The sequence below is a fragment of the Oncorhynchus gorbuscha genome, linkage group LG16, assembly GCF_021184085.1.
Source record: "Oncorhynchus gorbuscha isolate QuinsamMale2020 ecotype Even-year linkage group LG16, OgorEven_v1.0, whole genome shotgun sequence".
Lineage (NCBI taxonomy): Eukaryota > Metazoa > Chordata > Actinopteri > Salmoniformes > Salmonidae > Oncorhynchus > Oncorhynchus gorbuscha.
Window position 1 is genome coordinate 22179995 of NC_060188.1, and position 19829 is coordinate 22199823.

Consider the following 19829-nt stretch of genomic DNA (forward strand, 5'->3'; position numbering starts at 1 on the left):
GGGACAGGCGATGAGAAAATAAGCGCAAGGATGAACCTTATCGTCAGACTGGGAGCGCTGGGATAGAATGGCTCCCACGCCTACCTCTGAAGCGTCAACCTCGACAATGAATTGTCTAGTGACGTCAGGAGTAACGAGGATAGGAGCGGACGTAAAACGTTCTTTTAGAAGATCAAAAGCTCCCTGGGCGGAACCGGACCACTTAAAACACGTCTTGACAGAAGTAAGAGCTGTGAGAGGGGCAGCAACTTGACCGAAATTACGAATGAAACGCCGATAGAAATTAGCGAAACCTAAGAAGCGCTGCAACTCGACACGTGACCTTGGAACGGGCCAATCACTGACAGCTTGGACCTTAGCGGAATCCATCTGAATGCCTTCAGCGGAAATAACGGAACCGAGAAAAGTAACGGAGGAGACATGAAAAGAGCACTTCTCAGCCTTTACGTAGAGACAATTCTCTAAAAGGCGCTGTAGAACACGTCGAACGTGCTGAACATGAATCTCGAGTGACGGAGAAAAAATCAGGATATCGTCAAGATAGACAAAAACAAAAATGTTTAGCATGTCTCTCAGAACATCATTAACTAATGCCTGAAAAACAGCTGGCGCATTGGCGAGACCGAACGGCAGAACCCGGTACTCAAAATGCCCTAACGGAGTATTAAACGCCGTTTTCCACTCGTCCCCCTCTCTGATGCGCACGAGATGGTAAGCGTTACGAAGGTCCAACTTAGTAAAGCACCTGGCTCCCTGCAGAATCTCGAAGGCTGATGACATAAGGGGAAGCGGATAACGATTCTTAACCGTTATGTCATTCAGCCCTCGATAATCCACGCAGGGGCGCAGAGTACCGTCCTTCTTCTTAACAAAAAGAACCCCGCCCCGGCCGGAGAGGAAGAAGGCACTATGGTACCGGCGTCAAGAGACACAGACAAATAATCCTCGAGAGCCTTACGTTCGGGAGCCGACAGAGAGTATAGTCTACCTCGAGGAGGAGTGGTCCCCGGAAGGAGATCAATACTACAATCATACGACCGGTGAGGAGGAAGGGAGTTGGCTCGGGACCGACTGAAGACCGTGCGCAGATCATGATATTCCTCCGGCACTCCTGTCAAATCGCCAGGTTCCTCCTGAGAAGTAGGGACAGAAGAAATGGGAGGGATGGCAGACATTAAACACTTCACATGACAAGAAACGTTCCAGGATAGGATAGAATTACTAGACCAATTAATAGAAGGATTATGACATACAAGCCAGGGGTGACCCAAAACAACAGGTGTAAACGGTGAACGGAAAATCAAAAAAGACATAGTCTCACTGTGGTTACCAGATACTGTGAGAGTTAAAGGTAGTGTCTCAAATTTGATACTGGGAAGATGACTACCATCTAAGGCAAACATGGGCGTAGGCCTGTCTAACGGTCTGAAAGGAATGTTATGTTTCCGAGCCCATGCTTCGTCCATGAAACTACCCTCAGCCCCAGAGTCAATCAAAGCACTGCATGTAGCACCGAACCGGTCCAGCGTAGATGGACCGACATAGTAGTACAAGATCTAGATGAAGGGACCTGAGTAGTAGCGCTCACCAGTAGCCCTCCGCTTACTGATGGGCTCTGGCCTCTTACTGGACATGAAATAACAAAATGTCCAGCAACTCCGCAATAGAGGCACAGGCGGTTGGTGATCCTCTGTTCCCTCTCCTTATTCGAGATGCGAATCCCTCCCAGCTGCATGGGCTCAGTCTCAAAGCCAGAGGGAGATGGTTGCGATGCGGAGCAGGGAAACACCGTTGATGCGAGCTCTCTTCCACGAGCCCGGTGACGAAGATCTACCCGTCGTTCTATGCGGATGGCGAGAGCAATCAAGGAGTCCACATCTGAAGGAACCTCCCGGGAGAGAATCTCATCCTTAACCACTGCGTGGAGTCCCTCCAGAAAACGAGCGAGCAGCGCCGGCTCGTTCCACTCACTAGAGGCAGCAAGAGTGCGAAACTCAATGGAATAATCCGTTATGGACCGTTCACCTTGGCATAAGGAAGCCAGGGCCCTAGAAGCCTCCTCACCAAAAACTGAACGGTCAAAAACCCGAATCATCTCCTCCTTAAAGTTCTGGAATCTGTTAGAGCAATCAGCCCTTGCCTCCCAGATAGCTGTGCCCCATTCTCGAGCCCGGCCAGTAAGGAGTGAAATGACGAAAGCAACCCGAGCTCTCTCTCTAGAGTATGTGTGGGGTTGGAGAGAGAACACAATCTCACACTGCGTGAGAAAGGAGCGGCACTCAGTGGGCTGCCCGGAGTAGCAAGGTGGGTTATTAACCCTGGGTTCAGGAGACTCGGCAGGCCAGGGAGTAACAGGTGGCACGAGACGTAGACTCTGGAACTGTCCAGAGAGGTCGGAAACCTGAGCGGCCAGGTTCTCCACGGCATGGCGAGCAGCGGACAATTCCTGCTCGTGTCTGCCGAGCATGGCTCCTTGGATCTCGACGGCAGTGTAACGAGCGTCTGAAGTCGCTGGGTCCATTCTTTGGTCGGTTCCTTCTGTTATGCAGGTGAAGGAGGACCCAAACGCGACTTAACAGAAACAGAGTTTATTAATGCTCAAATCCGAATAACTGAAATCCTCTAGACAGTAGAGGGGAAAACAACTGGAGAAGCGGCCACAGACTGCAGGTCGCTTCGGGTAGGCGCAGGCCGTAGTCAAACTGAGACACCTGCTCACACGCAGCGTCTGAAGAAGGCAAAAAACACGACAGGACAGGGCGAAACGCAATTACAGCATGGAATACAAAACAAGGAACCGACGGCACAGGAACGGAACACAAAGGAATAAATAGGGAGTCTAATCAGGGGAAAGGATCGGGAACAGGTGTGGGAAGGCTAAATGATGATTAGGGGAATAGGAACAGCTGGGAGCAGGAACGGAACGACAGAGAGAAGAGAGAGCGAGAGAGTGAAAGGGGGAGGGGGAGAGAGAGGGATAGAACCAAACAAGACCAGCAGAGGGAAACGAATAGCATGGGGAGCACAGGGACAAGACATGACAATAAATGACAAACATGACACTCCTTTTGATGTGACTAGGAGAGGAATTCATCACCCTGTCCAGGCCTGCTATTACCTTGGCAACACACTAGATAAATCACCCAGAGAAGAGAATATTAAAGAAGTTGGAGAGGGAGACTCTCTGCTTTCAAAACACGGCTAATGCCCTAAAAAATGTGATTAGGCCGGCCCATCACAATAGAATGTAAGCAGCGATTTATAAAGTGTCTCTGGAAATGGTGTTATCCCAGAAAAAGGGCACAAGAACAGGATGCGCAATTTATTCAGCGGAACAACTCATCCACAGACCAGACAGCAATTTATTTAGTTATGGTTTGGTGCAGCACACAGCCCATGGAGAGTACTATAACACAATACACAGAGACACTACAATACAGGTGGGTAAAATGGTGTCTGCTGACAGTACCTTGGGGAATATCCCACTCTAAATATGGGATTAGAGTCAATTAAACATTCTCACCTGTGCCATGGGTTGGGTCTGGGTGGTGTGTTGTTGTTGGTGGGGTGCTGAGGCCTCTGTTTTCTGGATGATGCCTGGAGCTGTAGTACTAACTGTGGTCTGCAGGACTGGCTCTCTGACCTGCAGCTTAATGCTGTTGTTCGGTATCTGGATGGTGGCAGTGCTGGTGGGCAGGGAGACAGGCAGCAGGATCTGTGTTCCAGGCTGGCCAGACATTGAGGTCTGAGGCTGGGGCTGTCTGAGGACCTGAGGCACCTGCTGGTGGCTGACGAAGAACTGAGGCAGGGGGGACGTCTGCACCTGGCCTGAGCTGGGCTCCTCCTGTTTCACCACTGCTAGTGGGCTATGCGCAGAGGCAGAGCAGATTGAGGCGGCCCTGCCCTCTTCTTTGACCTGGGCCAGGGCCATGGGGACTGGAGGGCTGGGCAGACCCCTCTTCTCCACCTCTAGCTGCATCTTCAGCTCCTCCACCAGCTTCTGCTCCTGCTCCAGCTTCCTCATCAGCTCCTCGATCTGACGCTCCTTCTCGTGCAGTCGCTGGTCCTTCTCTGAGGTTCTGGTCTCCATTGGGCTGTCCTCCAGGCGGCCTTGGTGGGGAGACGACCCAGAAGGAGTGGGCCGAGCTGGGGAAAGAGCTCCTGGCATCCCAGCCTCCTCCATGCCCAGGCTGGAGACCTCCGAGGGCACGGGGGACACAGGAGGTGTGGAGCTCATGCTCTCAGGCTGCGGGGCCCCTGTGTGGCCTGTCAGCTCCATGGCAGTGGCAGCCTGGCTGCTGGGGATCTCCTGATAAGGCTTTAGTCTCTCTATCAGGTCAGTCTTGGTGCCAGACACCGGAAGACCTCGCAGTTTCAGCTCCATCTTCAGCTCAGCTACCTACGGGCCAGGTATAATGATCAGTCATGAGTCATCATAACAAAAAACAAGTCCTCTCAATAAATCTCCATCCATATGTCACTGCCCTTTAATAAACTCAGCAAAAACAGAAACGTCCCTTTTTCAGGACCCTATCTTTCAAAGATAATAAGATAATTTGTAAAAATCCAAATAACTTCACAGATCTTCACTGTAAAGGGTTAAAACACTGTTTCCCATGCTTGTTCAATGAATCATAAACAATGAATGAACATGTACCTGTGGAACAGTCGTTAAGACACTGTTCTTACAGACGGTAGGCAATTAAGGTCACAGTTATGAAAACTTAGGACACTAACGAGGCCTTTCTACTGACTCTGAAAAACACAAAAAGAAAGATGCCCAGGGTCTCTGCTCATCTGCGTGAACGTTCCTTAGGCATGCTGCAAGGAGGCATGAGGACTGCAGATGCGGCCAGGGCAATAAATTGCTATGTCCGTACTGTGAGACACCTAAGACAGCGCTACAGGGAGACAGGACGGACTGCTGACCGTCCTCGCATTGGTAGACCACGTGTAACACCTGCACAGGATCGGTACATCCAAACATCACACCTGCGGGACAGGTACAGGATGGTAACAACAACTGCCCGAGTTACACCAGGAATGCACAATCCCTCCATCAGTGCTCAGACTGTCCGCAATAGGTTGAGAGAGGCTGGACTGAGGGCTTGTAGGTCTGTTGTAAGGCAGGTCCTCACCAGACATCACCGGCAACAACGTTGTTTTGGCTCACCAGGGGTGATGGTCGGGATTCGTGTTTATTGTCGAAGGAATTAGCGTTACACCGAGGCCTGTACTCTGGAGCGGGATCGATATGGAGATGGAGGGTCCGTCATGGTCAAGGGCGGTGTGTCACAGCATCATCGGACTGAGCTTGTTGTCATTGCAGGCAATCTCAACGCTGTGCGTTACAGGGAAGACATCCTCTTCCCTCATGTGGTACGCTTCCTGCATTCTCATTCTGACATGACCCTCCAGCATGACAATGCCACCAGCCATACTGCTCGTTCTGTGCATGATTTCCAGCAAGACAGGAAATCATGCCATGGCCAGCGAAGAGCCCGGATCTCAATTCCATTGAGCACCTCTGGGACCTGTTGGATCAGAGGGTGAGGGCATAGGGCCATTCCCCCCCAAAATGTCTGGGAACTTGCAGGTGCCTTGGTGGAAGAGTGGGGTAACATCTGACAGCAAGAACTGGCAAATCCGGTGCAGTCCATGAGGAGGAGATGCACTGCAGTATTTTTTTTTATTTTGATTCAATTTTACCCCTTTTTCTCCCCAATTTCGTGGTATCCAATTGTTTTAGTAGCTACTATCTTGTCTCATCGCTACAACTCCCGTACGGGCTCGGGAGAGACGAAGGTTGAAAGTCATGCGTCCCTACCGGCCAAGCCCTCCCTAACCCGGACGACGCTAGGCCAATTGTGCGTCGGCCGGTTACGACAGAGCCTGGGCGCGAACCCAGAGTCTATGATGGCACAGCTGGCGCTGCAGCACTGCCGTCCTTAATGCAGCTGGTGGCCACACCAGATACTGACTGTTACTTTTGATTTTGACCCACCGTTGTTCAGGGACACATTATTCAATTTCTGTTCATCACATGTCTGTGGAACTTGTTCAGTTTATGTCTCAGTTGTTGAATCTTGTTATGTTCGTACAAATATTTACACATGTTAAGTTTGCTGAAAATAAACGCAGTTGACAGTGAGAGGACATTTATTTTTTTGCTGAGTTTATATCTATCATATAGTGAAAATCTATGTTTGAGTAAAATAATCTATGTTTGTAAGGAGCAGGAGTGAGCTTCACCTTCATTTCGTCCAGGTTGGCAGGTAGGACACCAGGCTTGCGGTTTGTCAGAGTCTGGTTAGACCGTGCTGGGGCAGCGCTGGGTAGAGAGACCATGATGGGACTGGACAGACTGCTGCCACTCAGAGACATGTTGGAGCAGCTGTTCTGACCCTCCGTCGACCTGTAGGAACACAGACAACGGGAGGAGGGTTTAGTGTTCGGATGGGAGAAAGAGTTTCCTGTATGTCCCATCATTCACAATCAACAGTCTCCGTCCGGGACAATGCACACAGGAATACTATATCTAAGCCAAAAAGAAGCTGTGCAGGAAACGGATGTGACAGATTACATCGCTATTATCCAGGTGTGGACTTATTCTGTTAGGGAGGATTGTTTGCTTGAATCACATTGTTCAAAGGAAACAATGTTTGCCTTCCAGGTGTAGCGATGATATACTAAACACCCTCAACTCAAAGCTGTCAGTCAATTAAACTGCAACTAGAATGTGAGGGCTAGCCACATTACTTGGCCTACGGTATTCAAGCTGCGGTAATACATTACATTCCAATGTCCTTTTTACAGTGGGCCATACTTGAGTGGGGCAGGCAGGATGGTCTGGTAGTTATAGTGCTGCTGCTGCTGGCTCAGTATCTGCAGCTGGAGGAACTGCTGCTGCTGATGCAGGAGCCTGGCGTAGGCTGAGTCCATGGGGGCCTCGTTGGCCTCCTGTTTCTGGTCCGGGGGGATGTACTGGTGGTACTTTAGCTTCTTCACCCGCGGCTTGGGATCCTTATTCTTCTTACTGCGGCTCTTCTCATTGGGTGTCTTTGGCTGGCTTTGCTGCACAGGGGAAAAGAGGAACAGTTACAACCTACTGGATACTATCCGGGAGGAGCAGTGAAACGTTTTCACTGAAAACTTCAAAGGTTCATCTCACTGAGTGGATTGTGGACATGTTTAGTGTTCTGACTGTTGTGGATAACGTCTAAACATCTTGCCAGTATTGTGAGGCTTGTCCACGAAATTGTGCCCATTTCATACTGTAGTATCAAATGAATATGTGCGACATTGTGATAACGCCCAGTGAGAAAGACAGGATGGGGAAATGGAATGTTGAAAGGGATGTGGGGTGACCCTTATTGTTCAGTAACTAAATTACAGGATGCACATTAACTGGCTTGGCATTTGAGAGGTAGATGCAAGCCATAAAAATATGCATGCAAGCCATAAACACCAATTGAAGTTGCTTTATGCAAACACACAGCCTCGAATGTGTTCCTCCCTTTTCTTCAACACGGGAGGGGCAGAGCTCAGAAAATATTCATTTGCTTTGTGTGTAAAGGATTGTGACAAATGCCCAAGTTATTACTTCACTCTCTTCTCTTGCTTCCATCCTTTATGCCCTGAAGGCTAAGAGAAAGCCTGTCACTTAACCTTAATTGAAGACTGAGTGCGGCTGGCAGTTTAAGTCCAAGGATTTGTGAAAAACTCCTCCAGGCCTTGTTGTGCTTTGAACCACATTTGAATTGGCCGAACCATCAGTTTTGACTGGTCTCTGCCTGCACTGACGGGTTCTCTCACTGTGACCGAACACAGCCCCAGTGTTTGTCCTCCTCTGACTTCTTATCTCTGATTACAGTTCCAAAGGAAGCAGCATGAAAACCACAGCAGATCAGAGAGAGAGAGTCAAATATCAGAGGTGACTTTCATGTTTAAAGGGTATATTTAGTGTTTGTAGGAAAAGCTTGCTCAGCTAACTGGGATCAAAAAGGAATCAAAACATCGTCATTGATGAAATAAATAGCTTTCTGTACCAAGGGACAGAAAAGTTTGGTTATAGCTAATAATGTGCTCCGCTAAACGCTATAAACAAATGTATATTTAATATTTGCATTGAATGTACAGCTTTTCACATTGCCATGAAATACCATACCTTTGCCACAAGGTTCAAGTACTCTCCATCATGTGATATGACATCACTTTCTTTCAAATTTGTGGCTCACCTTTACTAACATGGGCCCCGGCTTTGGAGTGGCAACAATGGTGATTGGCTGAGGCGTGGTCACCAGGTGATTGTTCTGATGCTCATTGGTGGAGACATGAGAGAAGTTGAAGAAGTCTGTTGTGGACTGGGAGGTAGGTGGGCAGTGCTGAGATAAAGAGACAGATAGAAACCACATGGCCCGTTAAGTAAGAAGGGGAACAGAGGCCTGTAAATCCCCCTCCCACACTAAGCCACAAGGGCAGAGCAACTGGAAAAAGACTAACAAAAGATGGATGTCGTCTAACAGAAAACAGGTGGAGAAGAATATTTTCTAGCAAGGAGAATTTGATATACAACAGGCAGGTGCAATGGGAGACTATTATTTAGGCCCAAAATGTAGAAACATAAAATATTTACGTTGGTGAGGTACTGCGATGGGACCTACCTTCATGGTGATGGAGCTGGTCGGTGGGGAGGTGGAGAGGGCAACGGGGGCTTCTGTCACCCTGGGGGTTCTGGGGGAGGGTGAGGGGGCAGAGGAGCTCTGGGACTCCTGGCTGGCTGGCTGCTCTGGGGACAGGGTGTCGCTGCTGTCCTCGTCAAAGTTGTACACATCAGGTGTTTTCGTCTTGGGGAAGTCCATCTCCACCTCACCGTCTGGGTGATCTGCAACGTAACACGTGCAAAAGCACAGCTTATTAATTACAAGTAGACCAATGGAGAGAGGTTTGTACGAAGTTGTTTCTCATGGTAGTCACTGGAAATGTCTCAGTGCTGTGTTAGTCGTAATAGGCACTTTCAGAAATCTACACTATACAAATATGCAGGGAGTGGGAGTTGAATGAGTTACTTCGCCCTTAGCCTGGAAATAATAATGTATAAAGTCAAGAGTGTTCTCTACCGGTGACGCCGTCTTTGGCGAGGCTGGGTTCCACAGGCAGAATGTTCTTGACCACCAGCTCCATGGGGCCGGGTCGCTGGGCCAGCTTCTCATTGAGGTCATCAGCCAGCCTGGCTCTCTTCAGCATCATCTGAGTGGCCTGCAGAGAGGGCTCCGCATGGGTCTCTGTGGGACAGGCAGCAAGTCATCAGTAACTGCTAGTCTACCAAGAACTCACAACAGTACTGTTCTACTACTGTGTGTCTCACAGTGGAGACTGTTTAAGGTGGTATGTCCTCATACGTCAAAGACAATCAATCAGACAACCGATTGTAACATCTCAAGAATATTTAATATCCTATGGATTGTATCCAATAGGGAGGGATTCAATTTCACAGGATTCTCCTCTTCCGTCATCATCTCTCTTCTGAGAGCTAACTTGGTCAACTAAATGCACATGTACTTTCTGGTGGTAGCTGAGTATGCTCCATATCATCTGTCTTCTCTACAGCCTATCATAAAGCATACAGTACATGGCAGTGAGGTTACCTTGCAGGATGTGCATGCGGACCAGCTCTGAACGTTCAGGTCTACTGCGGATTTTGTGCTTCAAGAAGTTCTCAGTCTGTAAGAAAACAACATAAAGCTACATTTAATCGAGTTGATATGGAATGGCATGTGGATGTGATAGTGTGTTTTTATCTCAATGAAGTACAGTGAACAGTGAGGTCTTACCCTGGACCTCTGCAGGCTGCGGATCTGTTCGTGGAAGGCAGCAGGGCATTTCAGTGCTATGGGAGGGAAGATCAACATCATATACAGTGAGCTCCAAAAGTATTTTTCTTTTATTTAACTAGGCAAGTCAGTTAAGAACTAATTTTACAATGACTGCCTGGGAACAGTGTATTAACGACAGATTAATACTAACCATTACTATGCGAACCATTACAATAACAGGGCAGGATCTTTTTGGGGGGGGGGGGTTTATGATATGCCTCTAATTTTTTCACTCATCATTATTTCGGATTTATTCAGGACACTCTGTAATCATGGTAACATCCACATTAATGTAGAAGTGTTTAGAAACATGTTATAATCTTATTTACAATAAAAGTGACTGCAAAATGGCACAATCCATTATTTACTATTCATTTCTATTGGGCACAAAATAATCTGAAACACAACCAAAACAAACAGCAAATGCATCCAAAAAGTTTGTAGAGTCACAAGCTTGATGTAGTCATTGCGTGCTAGAAATATGGGAGCAAATACTAAACTTTTGACGACTTTAATACACATATAAGTGAATTTGTTCCAATACTTTGGTCCCTTAAAATGGGGGACTATATACAAAAACTGCTGTCATTTCTAAACGGTTCACCAGATATGGATAAAAAAAAACTCAAATGAAAGCTGACAGTCTGATAGTCATTGTATCATTTAAAATCCAAAGTGCTGGAGTACAAAACCAAAACATTTGTCACTGTCCCAATACTTTTGGAGCTCACTGTAACTACCTATATCTTCTGAGGGGTAAAAGGTCAACTCGTCCCCCTGAAATGTCATATTTGACACATTAAGTCGTTGTACTTGATGACAAGCTGACGACAACAAGGGAGAGACAATAATGTTTGTTATTTCTTTGGAAGAGAGGATGACTTTGCTACTACACAATAGCTGACGGGAGTAGGACAGGATGTCTCTGAATGTTCCACTCATCCAACTAGTGAGACAGTCAGGCCGAGACTTTGATCTCATCAGACACACTTATCCTGCTGTTGGCATGGCACGGCTACACCCATTAGTCACCTCTAACTAACACAAGCACTGTTTGCTCTCTACACACACACACACTGAGGTCTGAACACACACTGACCAGTGGTTCCTCTTAGTCAGAGGGAGTGTGTCAAACTCAGAGGAGCAGAGCTAAGCATTCCTGAGCGTCACCCAAGCCCTGGCCTGCATACCTATTGTAAGTCCTCAGTGTGGGAGAACCAGAGCGATTCACCCAGTGTCGCTGGCTGGGAGGTTCCTGTGCTGCCTGTTCTAGGGCCACAGTGGGGGTTACTGACCTCCTGCACAGGCCCAGTCACTGACTCATACAGCTCTGATTGTGGAGCCTAATAAGAGGAGCTTAGAGTCCACATGGAGGAGGCCTATTATAGGGCTGGACAAGACAAGACAGAGCACACTCCCAGCACTGAGAGGTCTCTGGTCTGGGGCTCCTGCAGCTCTAGCCACAAATAACTTAGCTACATCACTGTTCTCCCTCTCTCTGTGTCTGTCTGCTGTCTGACTTCTTATCAGTCTGTCTGCTCTAGTCTGCAACCCACTGGCTCCCAGAGAGACTGTTCCAGTAAGGGCAGCAAGAGGAAGGATTCTGCTCCACTTTGCTGACTTTGAGAGCCGGGTGTGGAAGTTTTCAGTATGCCTTTTGGTTTCTGGTATGCCACTGGCCACCGATGTATGCCTCACTGTGGATTAAGACCTTGGACCATTCAGAGTATTTATTTATTCTACAAACATCATGACGAGGTTGTGGTGGAGGGTGGTTCGAGACGTCAGTAGTGTCAGAATTCCACTCCTGTATGGTTGTCATAATAGTAGCAAATCAGACAGCACGTAGTTCAATCTATGGTATTAATTTAGGTAATAATTGTATGACATTTATTTTCTGAGAGCTTTCTGGAACCAAGACCCACTTTAATGACTGTGGTGTGGGTGCAGTTATAATTTTCCTACATGCCAGACCAATAACCTTAACTCTGTTAGAGGTGAGTTACAGTATATTAAATCTTTGGTGGTTTGAGAGTGGCGGTGCCCAATGCTCAGTGGTTATACTCACGTGGCATGATGCCCTGCTCCACTAGCTGCTCACGGGTGCGTCTCTGCTGCAGGCGGCGCTGGAGGACTGTGGGAGAGAAGCAGAGATAAGTTTACATCCTAGAGCTGGGACGATGAACTGAAAATGATCGATACCAGTCACTGGTGCACATTCATGCTATAAAATTCTGGCAATTTATTGCAATATGGATTTTGCCCACCCAGTTCTACTACACACCTAACCCACAGATTAAGGCAGTAGGTTACTTAAGACAGAAACGATAGGAGGGAGGTTGGTCGTGGAGGGTAGGTGGGCATATAACGTGAAGGTCTAGCAACCCAAACGTTGCATATTCGACTCACATAATGGACAACTTTTACATTTGAGCTAATTTACAAGTTTACATACACCTTAGCCAAATACATTGAAACTTAGCCAAATACATAAAAAATCCCCTGTTTTAGGTCAGTTAGGATCACCACTTTTAAGAATTTGAAATGTCAGAATAATAGTAGAGAGAATGATTTATTTCAGATTTTACTTCTTTCATCACATTCCCAGTGGGTCAGAAGTTTACATACACTCAATTAGTAATTGGTAGCATTGCCTTTAAATTGTTTAACTTGGGTCAAACCTTTCGGGTAGCCTTCCACAAGCTTCCCACAATAAGTTGGGTGAATTTTGGCCCATTCCTCCTGACAAAGCTGCTGTAACTGAGTCAGGTTTGTAGGCCTCCTTGCCCTTGCACACTCTTTTTTCAGTTCTGCACACACATTTTCTATAGGATTGAGATCAGGGCTTTGTGATGGCCACTCCAATATCTTGACTTTGTTGTCCTTAAGCCATTTTGCCACAACTTTGGAAGTATGCTTGGGGTCATTGTCCATTTGGAAGACCCATTTGCTGCGACCAAGCTTTAACTTCCTGACTGATGTCTTGAGATGTTGCTTCAATATATCCATATAATTTCTATTTTGTGAAGTGCACCAGTTCCTCATGCAGCAAAGCTCCCCCACAACATGATGCTGCCACCCCCGTGCTTCATGGTTGGGATGGTGTTCTTCAGCTTGCAAGCCTCCCCATTTTCCCTCCAAACATAACAATGGTCATTATGGCAAAATAGTTCTATTTTTGTTTCACAAGACCAGAGGACATTTCTCCAAAAAGTATGATCTTTGTCCCCATGTGAGTTGCAAACTGTAGTCTAGCTTTTTTGGAGCAGTGGCTTCTTCCTTGCTGAGCGGCCTTTCTGGTTATATCAATATAAGACTAGTTTTACTGTGGATATAGATACTTTTGTACCTTTTTCCTCCAGCATCTTCACAAGGTCCTTTGCTTTTGTTCTGGGATTGATTCACATTTTTCTCACCAAAGTACGTTCATCTCTAAGAGACAGAACGTGTCTCCTCCCTGAGTGGTATGGCGGCTGCGTGGTCCCATGGTGTTTACACTTGCGTACTATTGTTTGTACAGATTAATGTGGTACCTTCAGGCGTTTGGAAATTGCTCCCAAGGATGTACCAGATCTGTGGAGGTCTACAATTATTATTATTACTTTTATGTTTTTGATTTTCCCATGATGTCAAGTAAAGAGGCACTGAGTTTGAAGGTAGGCCTTGCAATACATCCACAGGTACACCTCCAATTGACTCAACGAAATGTAAATTAGCCTATCAGAAGCTTCTAAAGCCATGACATAATTTTCTGGAATTTTCTAAGCTGTTTAAAGTCACAGTCAACTTAGTGTATGTTGACCCACTGGAATTGTGATACAGTGAAGTATAAGTGAAATAATCTGTCTGTAAACAATTGTTGGAAAAGTAGATGTCGTAACCGACTTGCCAAAACTATAGTTTGTTAACCAGAAATTTGTGGAGTGGCTGAAAAACAAGTTTTAATGACTCCAACCTAAGTGTATGTAAACTTCCGACTTCAACTGTACTTACTACTTTTTAACTACTTAGCTAGCATGTTAGCTAACCCTAACCTTAACCCCTAACCCTAACTCCGAACCTTAACCACTAGCCTAGCTAACGTTAGCCACCTAGCTAACTTTAGCCACAACAAATTGGAATTCCTTATAAAGAACATTGTGTACTGGACACAATGTTATGAAGAAGAAAATTGTGTAATGGACCCGAAAAAATTGACGAGTCACCAATTTGTGTTGACACATCACAGCCCAGCCAGAACAAAACAGGAAGTCCTGTTCCTCCACCTAAGACATCCTATAAAGACAGCCTACAGTCTTTCTGCATGGTTAACCTACCAGACAACTATCAATTGCACTCTTCTTGGCACTGTGAGTTTACATTTAAGCGATTACATGGGCTTTAAATATTAATATACAAGCTCTCTTCAAATAAAGTGAAGACAAGGACATACTGAGGACGGACTGGGATGCAAATGCAGAGGTAACTTTACATAGATGTTCAACTTGAAATACAAACATAGATAGACACACGCAAAGGATGAGTCTTTCTCAAGTACCACTGTAGAAAGAACAAACCCTGAAGACTAATTACAGGGCAATGTTCATATGTCCGAGTCACCTCCGAGTTGGAGATGATGTCATCCCAGGACTGAGTGAACTCGGTCTCTTTTGTAAGTGCCGCCCCATAAAAAGTGAGATGTGTCGTCTTGTTTTGGAGCGGTAAGCACTGATCCATGAAGTCCTTGGAACATAAAAAGACAAGAAGGCCTCTTATGCAGGAGGCTCCAAATCCTTGGACGGCACCCAATGTTATTTTTCTATCATAATAAACTGCAGTGCGGGCCCAGTTTACACATGTTATAAACAGGCGAGCGTGGACGTGTTATTTCAGTGGAATAACAGTGATCCTCAGCAAAAATATTTGAAGAGGAAGGTGACGGTTGATGGTGACGAACGACGCGGCGCTGTGAAGAATGTTGGGGCCCTTATTGTCACCAAGGCACTCTGTTCATAGAGAGGTCGGACTGCTGCTGGAGTAGACTGCTCATTGGCTATAGCCAGATGGTCAATGCACAGTCAAACACACACATACACACTAAACACTACATACTATATACACACCCAGGCCTGCTCTGCTCTAGTCCCCTGGGACAGTCACTGCGTCTGACCAGGCCAACGTGACTCACTCCAGCTAAAATAAACTGGGCAGCTGTGAGAAGAAGGCCTGGGAACCATGGAGTCTGGAGGTGGCAGGGCGGTGGGGGACGGGACTGGACTGGACTGGAACCCAAAGCATTGTACAGAGTGGGGGGGACCCGCTCCCACTGGTAGACAGATGAGCACAGAGAGTCCCAGGGAGTCAAGGCAGGGGAGCAACTGAGTCCATTCTCAGAGCCCCCCAAAACTTTTACAAGCCCCTCTGCGCCTCCATGGCTCAGAACACTGTGTTCCTGCTCCCTATCCATGGTTCCCATTACACGTTCACACCAGGGTCAGGTTAGCAGTTTTTTCATGAATCTTGTTCTGGAGGAAGTTCTGCAGCGGTCACTAGCTGGAACAGCCACAAAGACATCAAATTAGATTTTGACCCTATCTTTAACCACACTGATAACCCTAATGCCTAACCCTAACTTTAAATTAAGACCAAAAAGCTCGTGTTTGTTTTCATTCATTTTTACAAAATTGTGACTTTACAGATCGCCTATCTAAGGGAAAATCGCTCAGTGCTGCCTCCAGGACAAGACTTATGACAATACACGTCAACCTGCACACCAGGGGGGCACCGACACAGAAAGATCATTCTGGAAGATAGGGGAGAATTACCATTGGTTGGTTTCAAAATTCATATTATCCACTTTGACTCGACTGGAAAAGAATGCTAAAGGATAATTGTCGATTCATGAGAACAATACTGCCTTTCAAGTTGTTATTCTTGACATCAACGTGGACAGTACAGCCCATGCCTGAGGTGCTCCTTACATGTTGTTTGGCCGATGTCAATAGTGCTGTTCTCAGTGAACCCTGGCTAACCTCTGTGTGATGCAAGTCGGCTGTACTCCCCTGTTCTCCAGCACAACATAAACAGAGGTACTTCACAAACCTCAGAGTGTACATAGGCTTTACTAATACCCCTGTCTCCTGATTCTATCACTAATCCCCGGCCTATGTCCGTCTCAACAAAACTCATCTCTGGACAAAGTTTACCATTAGATCTCTTGGCCTGACTTTTTTCCTAGAAACACTCTGCGTAAATATAAAAGAGATTCTGTTTTGTTATGGCGACACTGTTATAGAGACAGTCTGACACTGACGTAAGCTATGTTGACATTATTGCTGGAAATATACAGTATTCTCCTTGCAGCTCAGCTGTGCTCCGTGGTCTTGCAAATGCTCATTCACTCGATGAGTCAGTTTGTTGTTTGATGTATGCACAAAGATAGATAAGGAATAAAACATTGGTAATAAATTCAAAGCAGATCCATCCAACTCATCCAAGCATGATTCTACACCCATGACCCGAGGGGACACAATAGCTTTTAAATATGACCTACATTGAAGCCTTAGTAATAGAGTCATATCACCTTTTCTTTACACACCACGTTGTTCTTCGAAACACCTAATACTTTCAGGAGCTGCTCTGTAACAGTATGCAGATCACAAACAGAATGTGGAGCATCAGCATTTCCAGGCTTAGCATTTCACTGGGGACTATTCCTCCCAGCCAACATACTGTACGGCAGAATGCTATCGTTCAGGAAAAGGTACAAACTAAGTGGTGACATCATGCTTAGCTGATGAGGGTAACACTGAGCTCTGCAGTTATTTGTCATCATAAGAAGTGAACACAGAGTCCTGGGTTTAAGGATCCTAATAATATGATACGCTATATAAACCCACCTCCCTTAGTCCCCTCCCTCATTCTGGCCTCTTCTGCTCCCTCATTTAGACTTTGCTTGTTTCTAATAGAAAACAACAACTCTTTACACTATTGTGATGCTGTTAATCCAGTCTCAAACGGATACTGGACATCATTTAATAGCTTTTCGTTCTGTAATGCCCTATCATTTCCTGGTGGGGCTCTCTGTCTCTGTCCTAGCCCAGCATCAAGGTGTTATCATCAATTAATCAGTACAGATTACTCTGACATCACGGCGTTGGTCAAGGCCTATAAGTAGCTGTATATTTCATTCAAGGTAATCACATTGACTGAAAAGCAGACCTAAACCCATAAAGCCATACACATTTCACTGTAACTCCATTATTTTACTGAGAACTTAAACAACCATTTGCCTTCTAGTGAGAATATACTGTAGTTAAAAAGTCCTAAACACACAAAATTTTTGGAGACAACCGTAGAGGAAACCAAAATGGATTCTGATTTATGTTGATACTGGGCTTCATGCCAACAACGTAATGATGCTACCTAGCAGAGAGAGGAAGAAAGAGTGAAAAGGTAAGCGATAGAAAGACAGAGTGAAAGAATGAGGAGGGAGAAAAGGAAAGACAGAGAGAGACAGGGCACCTGATTTAAATTTACCCCTGCAGACGGCGGGGGACTCCACGTCGAGGCACGCCATAGAGGAGGAGAGAGCCGGGTCGCTTAGCGGCCGGGTCTGGAGTCCCATGGAGTGATCAGGGCAGTGAGGAACGAGGACCAGCATGAGGGTTTGGTAATGAGCGAAAACACCCAGCTAGGAGCGTATGGTAAGAGAACTGTTTCTCACAGTCTGGTACGTACAGTCCCTCCCTCTCTCTCTCCAGTCTCTCCAATCTCGCTCTGCCTGTCTTTGTGTTGGTCTCAGCGGGAGCGAGTGTGCGCTCACTCATGCTCTGGCTGGGCTCAGCATCAGGAGGAGGAGGGAACACAGACAGACAAGCCACTGTTAACCCCTGCTGGGTCACTCTGCTCAGCTCTCAGTGCTCTGCTCTTTCAACACTAGTCTCATTAGAACTAAATACAATGAGTCAAGCAACTTAAATTACCAAAACAACACAGAGAACAATACAAAGTTTTGACTAAACCAACTGCTGTCCTAAAAGTCTATAAAGGTAAGTCATACTTTCAACCATATCATGAAATAGGCTAACTACATGCATGTATTGAAATGTCATTTTAACTTATTGTGTCTTTCTTGGCCCAAAAACATTGAGTATTTGTGACTTTTGAGTGCGAGGATGAAAAGCTCCGTGAGAAAACGAGCCGGGAGTTTATTTTCATACGATGTTGTGTCACTGGATAAGAATGACAAAAACAAACATGCTGAGGCCCCTGGGACATTGATGTTTATCTTTGTCACTTTTCCCAGTTGTAAAGTGTGTATTTCTGACATTTAGCACATTCTTGTTATTGCTATCATTTTCATTTCATTATTTCGACTACAACACGACACTCAAAGCACAAACATGACATTAATACAATCTTATCTATTGTTTTCATTTGTGTAGACCCAACCGTAGCTGTTGCTGACTAATATTGACATAAGTATCAATATTTTCTTTCGGATTTCAAACAAAATAGATGAAATGTAAACATTAGAAATGGGAGGTGGTTGCATTCAACCCTGTCTCTTTCACAATGTTGTCTAGGAGAACATATATCAATCTGGTCTCTGTGTCTGAGAACCAATAACAGCAAAGACAAATATCACCCACCCAGAGGAGACTTCTAAAGGGACAACGGGGAAGAGAGAACACCGAAGAGTGATAACAGATGAATAGATGGTCATTTCCAGCCGGGTTAGCATTCACATACAGGAAGTATGAGTCATACGCTTGAAGTGCAGACATGTGTGTCCCTCCCTACTCCCTAACACTGCAGGTTAAAGGGCAGAGGGCAGCCAACATGAACTGGCATGCTGCTTCTATTTCCATTCCAATCCATTTCGCCCTGGTATATTTCACCCATGTCAATGTTCAAGGACAACTTGGGAACAGTCATGAACGTGTTAACCTTACAATACTATAACATGAAACAACTGCAAGCTGAATGTCTAAATAAACAGCGGTAGTCATATTATGACACTAACAAAGATACAGACCCGAAAGGAAATGACTGGCCGGTTCTATGTGTTCAAATGGATTAGGAATGCTGCTTAAATGAAAGCAAGCTCCTTTATAGAGCCGGTCCTGATCCTGATTCTAGCCCCTGTTGTGCATGTGAATCCACTACAGGGGTCTCCCTCTTAGGAAGAAAGACAGGATGCAGTATGTGCTCTAGACGCCCCAGATGCTCCCTATGACGTGCCTGACTGTGTCAGCTCCTGCTGGGGCCCAGGGAGGGAGAAAGAGCCGTGGTGGGGAATAATATAATAATAATAATATATGCCATTTAGCAGACGCTTTTATCCAAAGCGACTTACAGTCATGTGTGCATACATTCTACGTATGGGTGGTCCCGGGAATCGAACCCACTACCCTGGCGTTATTCATGGAGCTCAGACCTGGCCTGCAATGGGATCAATGTGTCTGCAGCCCAGAGCAAGAAGAAAGTGGCAATCAATACAGAGAGTGGCACAAGATGGAGTACCAAGCAGAGACACTGGCCTATGAGAGCTCCCCACTAAAGGGGTGTGTTGATGTTGCAATGTCAAGGGCCTCCACAAGTGCATACTGTATGGAGTAAACACTTCAATAATGGATGGCGTATGACGTGCGATGTGCATCGCTATCAATACAAAAATGTTGGGTCCCGCGTATCACGTGAGCTGCATTGGAAATTATTAATCAGACATTAACCAGAAGAGAAAACAAACAGCGAACTTCCTGTATTATTCTGGTGATAAAAGACATCATAGTCTGAGTCGAGTCCAAGTTTTCTGAGGGAGGGGCTTGTGAGGGGAGGGTAGTAAGGGTCAGTACGCGAGAGATTAAACTTGGCCAGACGCATGTATTTTGAAACTGAACTAAATTGAAAAATCTCCACTACATCATCACATCATCAACAAGGCGTAGAGTGCAACACATTTGAGTTTTC

The 19829-nt window shown here is 46.0% G+C and overlaps 1 protein-coding gene across 4 annotated transcripts in view; it reads right to left on the minus strand.

Annotated features, from left to right (window-relative positions):
- The window catches only part of LOC123999146 (myocardin-related transcription factor B-like), a 42950-nt gene that overhangs the window by 5883 nt on the left and 17238 nt on the right, over positions 1-19829 (minus strand). For 2 of the 4 annotated variants that reach the window (XM_046304606.1, XM_046304607.1), the window contains exons 3-11: positions 11944-12009; positions 9834-9889; positions 9648-9723; positions 9120-9284; positions 8664-8884; positions 8238-8384; positions 6827-7074; positions 6253-6415; positions 3524-4399 (exon numbers count right to left, since the gene is read on the minus strand). In XM_046304606.1, coding sequence (XP_046160562.1) covers positions 3524-4399; positions 6253-6415; positions 6827-7074; positions 8238-8384; positions 8664-8884; positions 9120-9284; positions 9648-9723; positions 9834-9889; positions 11944-12009 — 2018 coding nt within the window. Of the gene's footprint in view, positions 1-3523; positions 4400-6252; positions 6416-6826; positions 7075-8237; positions 8385-8663; positions 8885-9119; positions 9285-9647; positions 9724-9833; positions 9890-11943; positions 12010-17378; positions 17653-19829 lie in introns of those variants that run through there. The other 2 variants (XM_046304608.1, XM_046304605.1) reach the window with 2 other exon arrangements.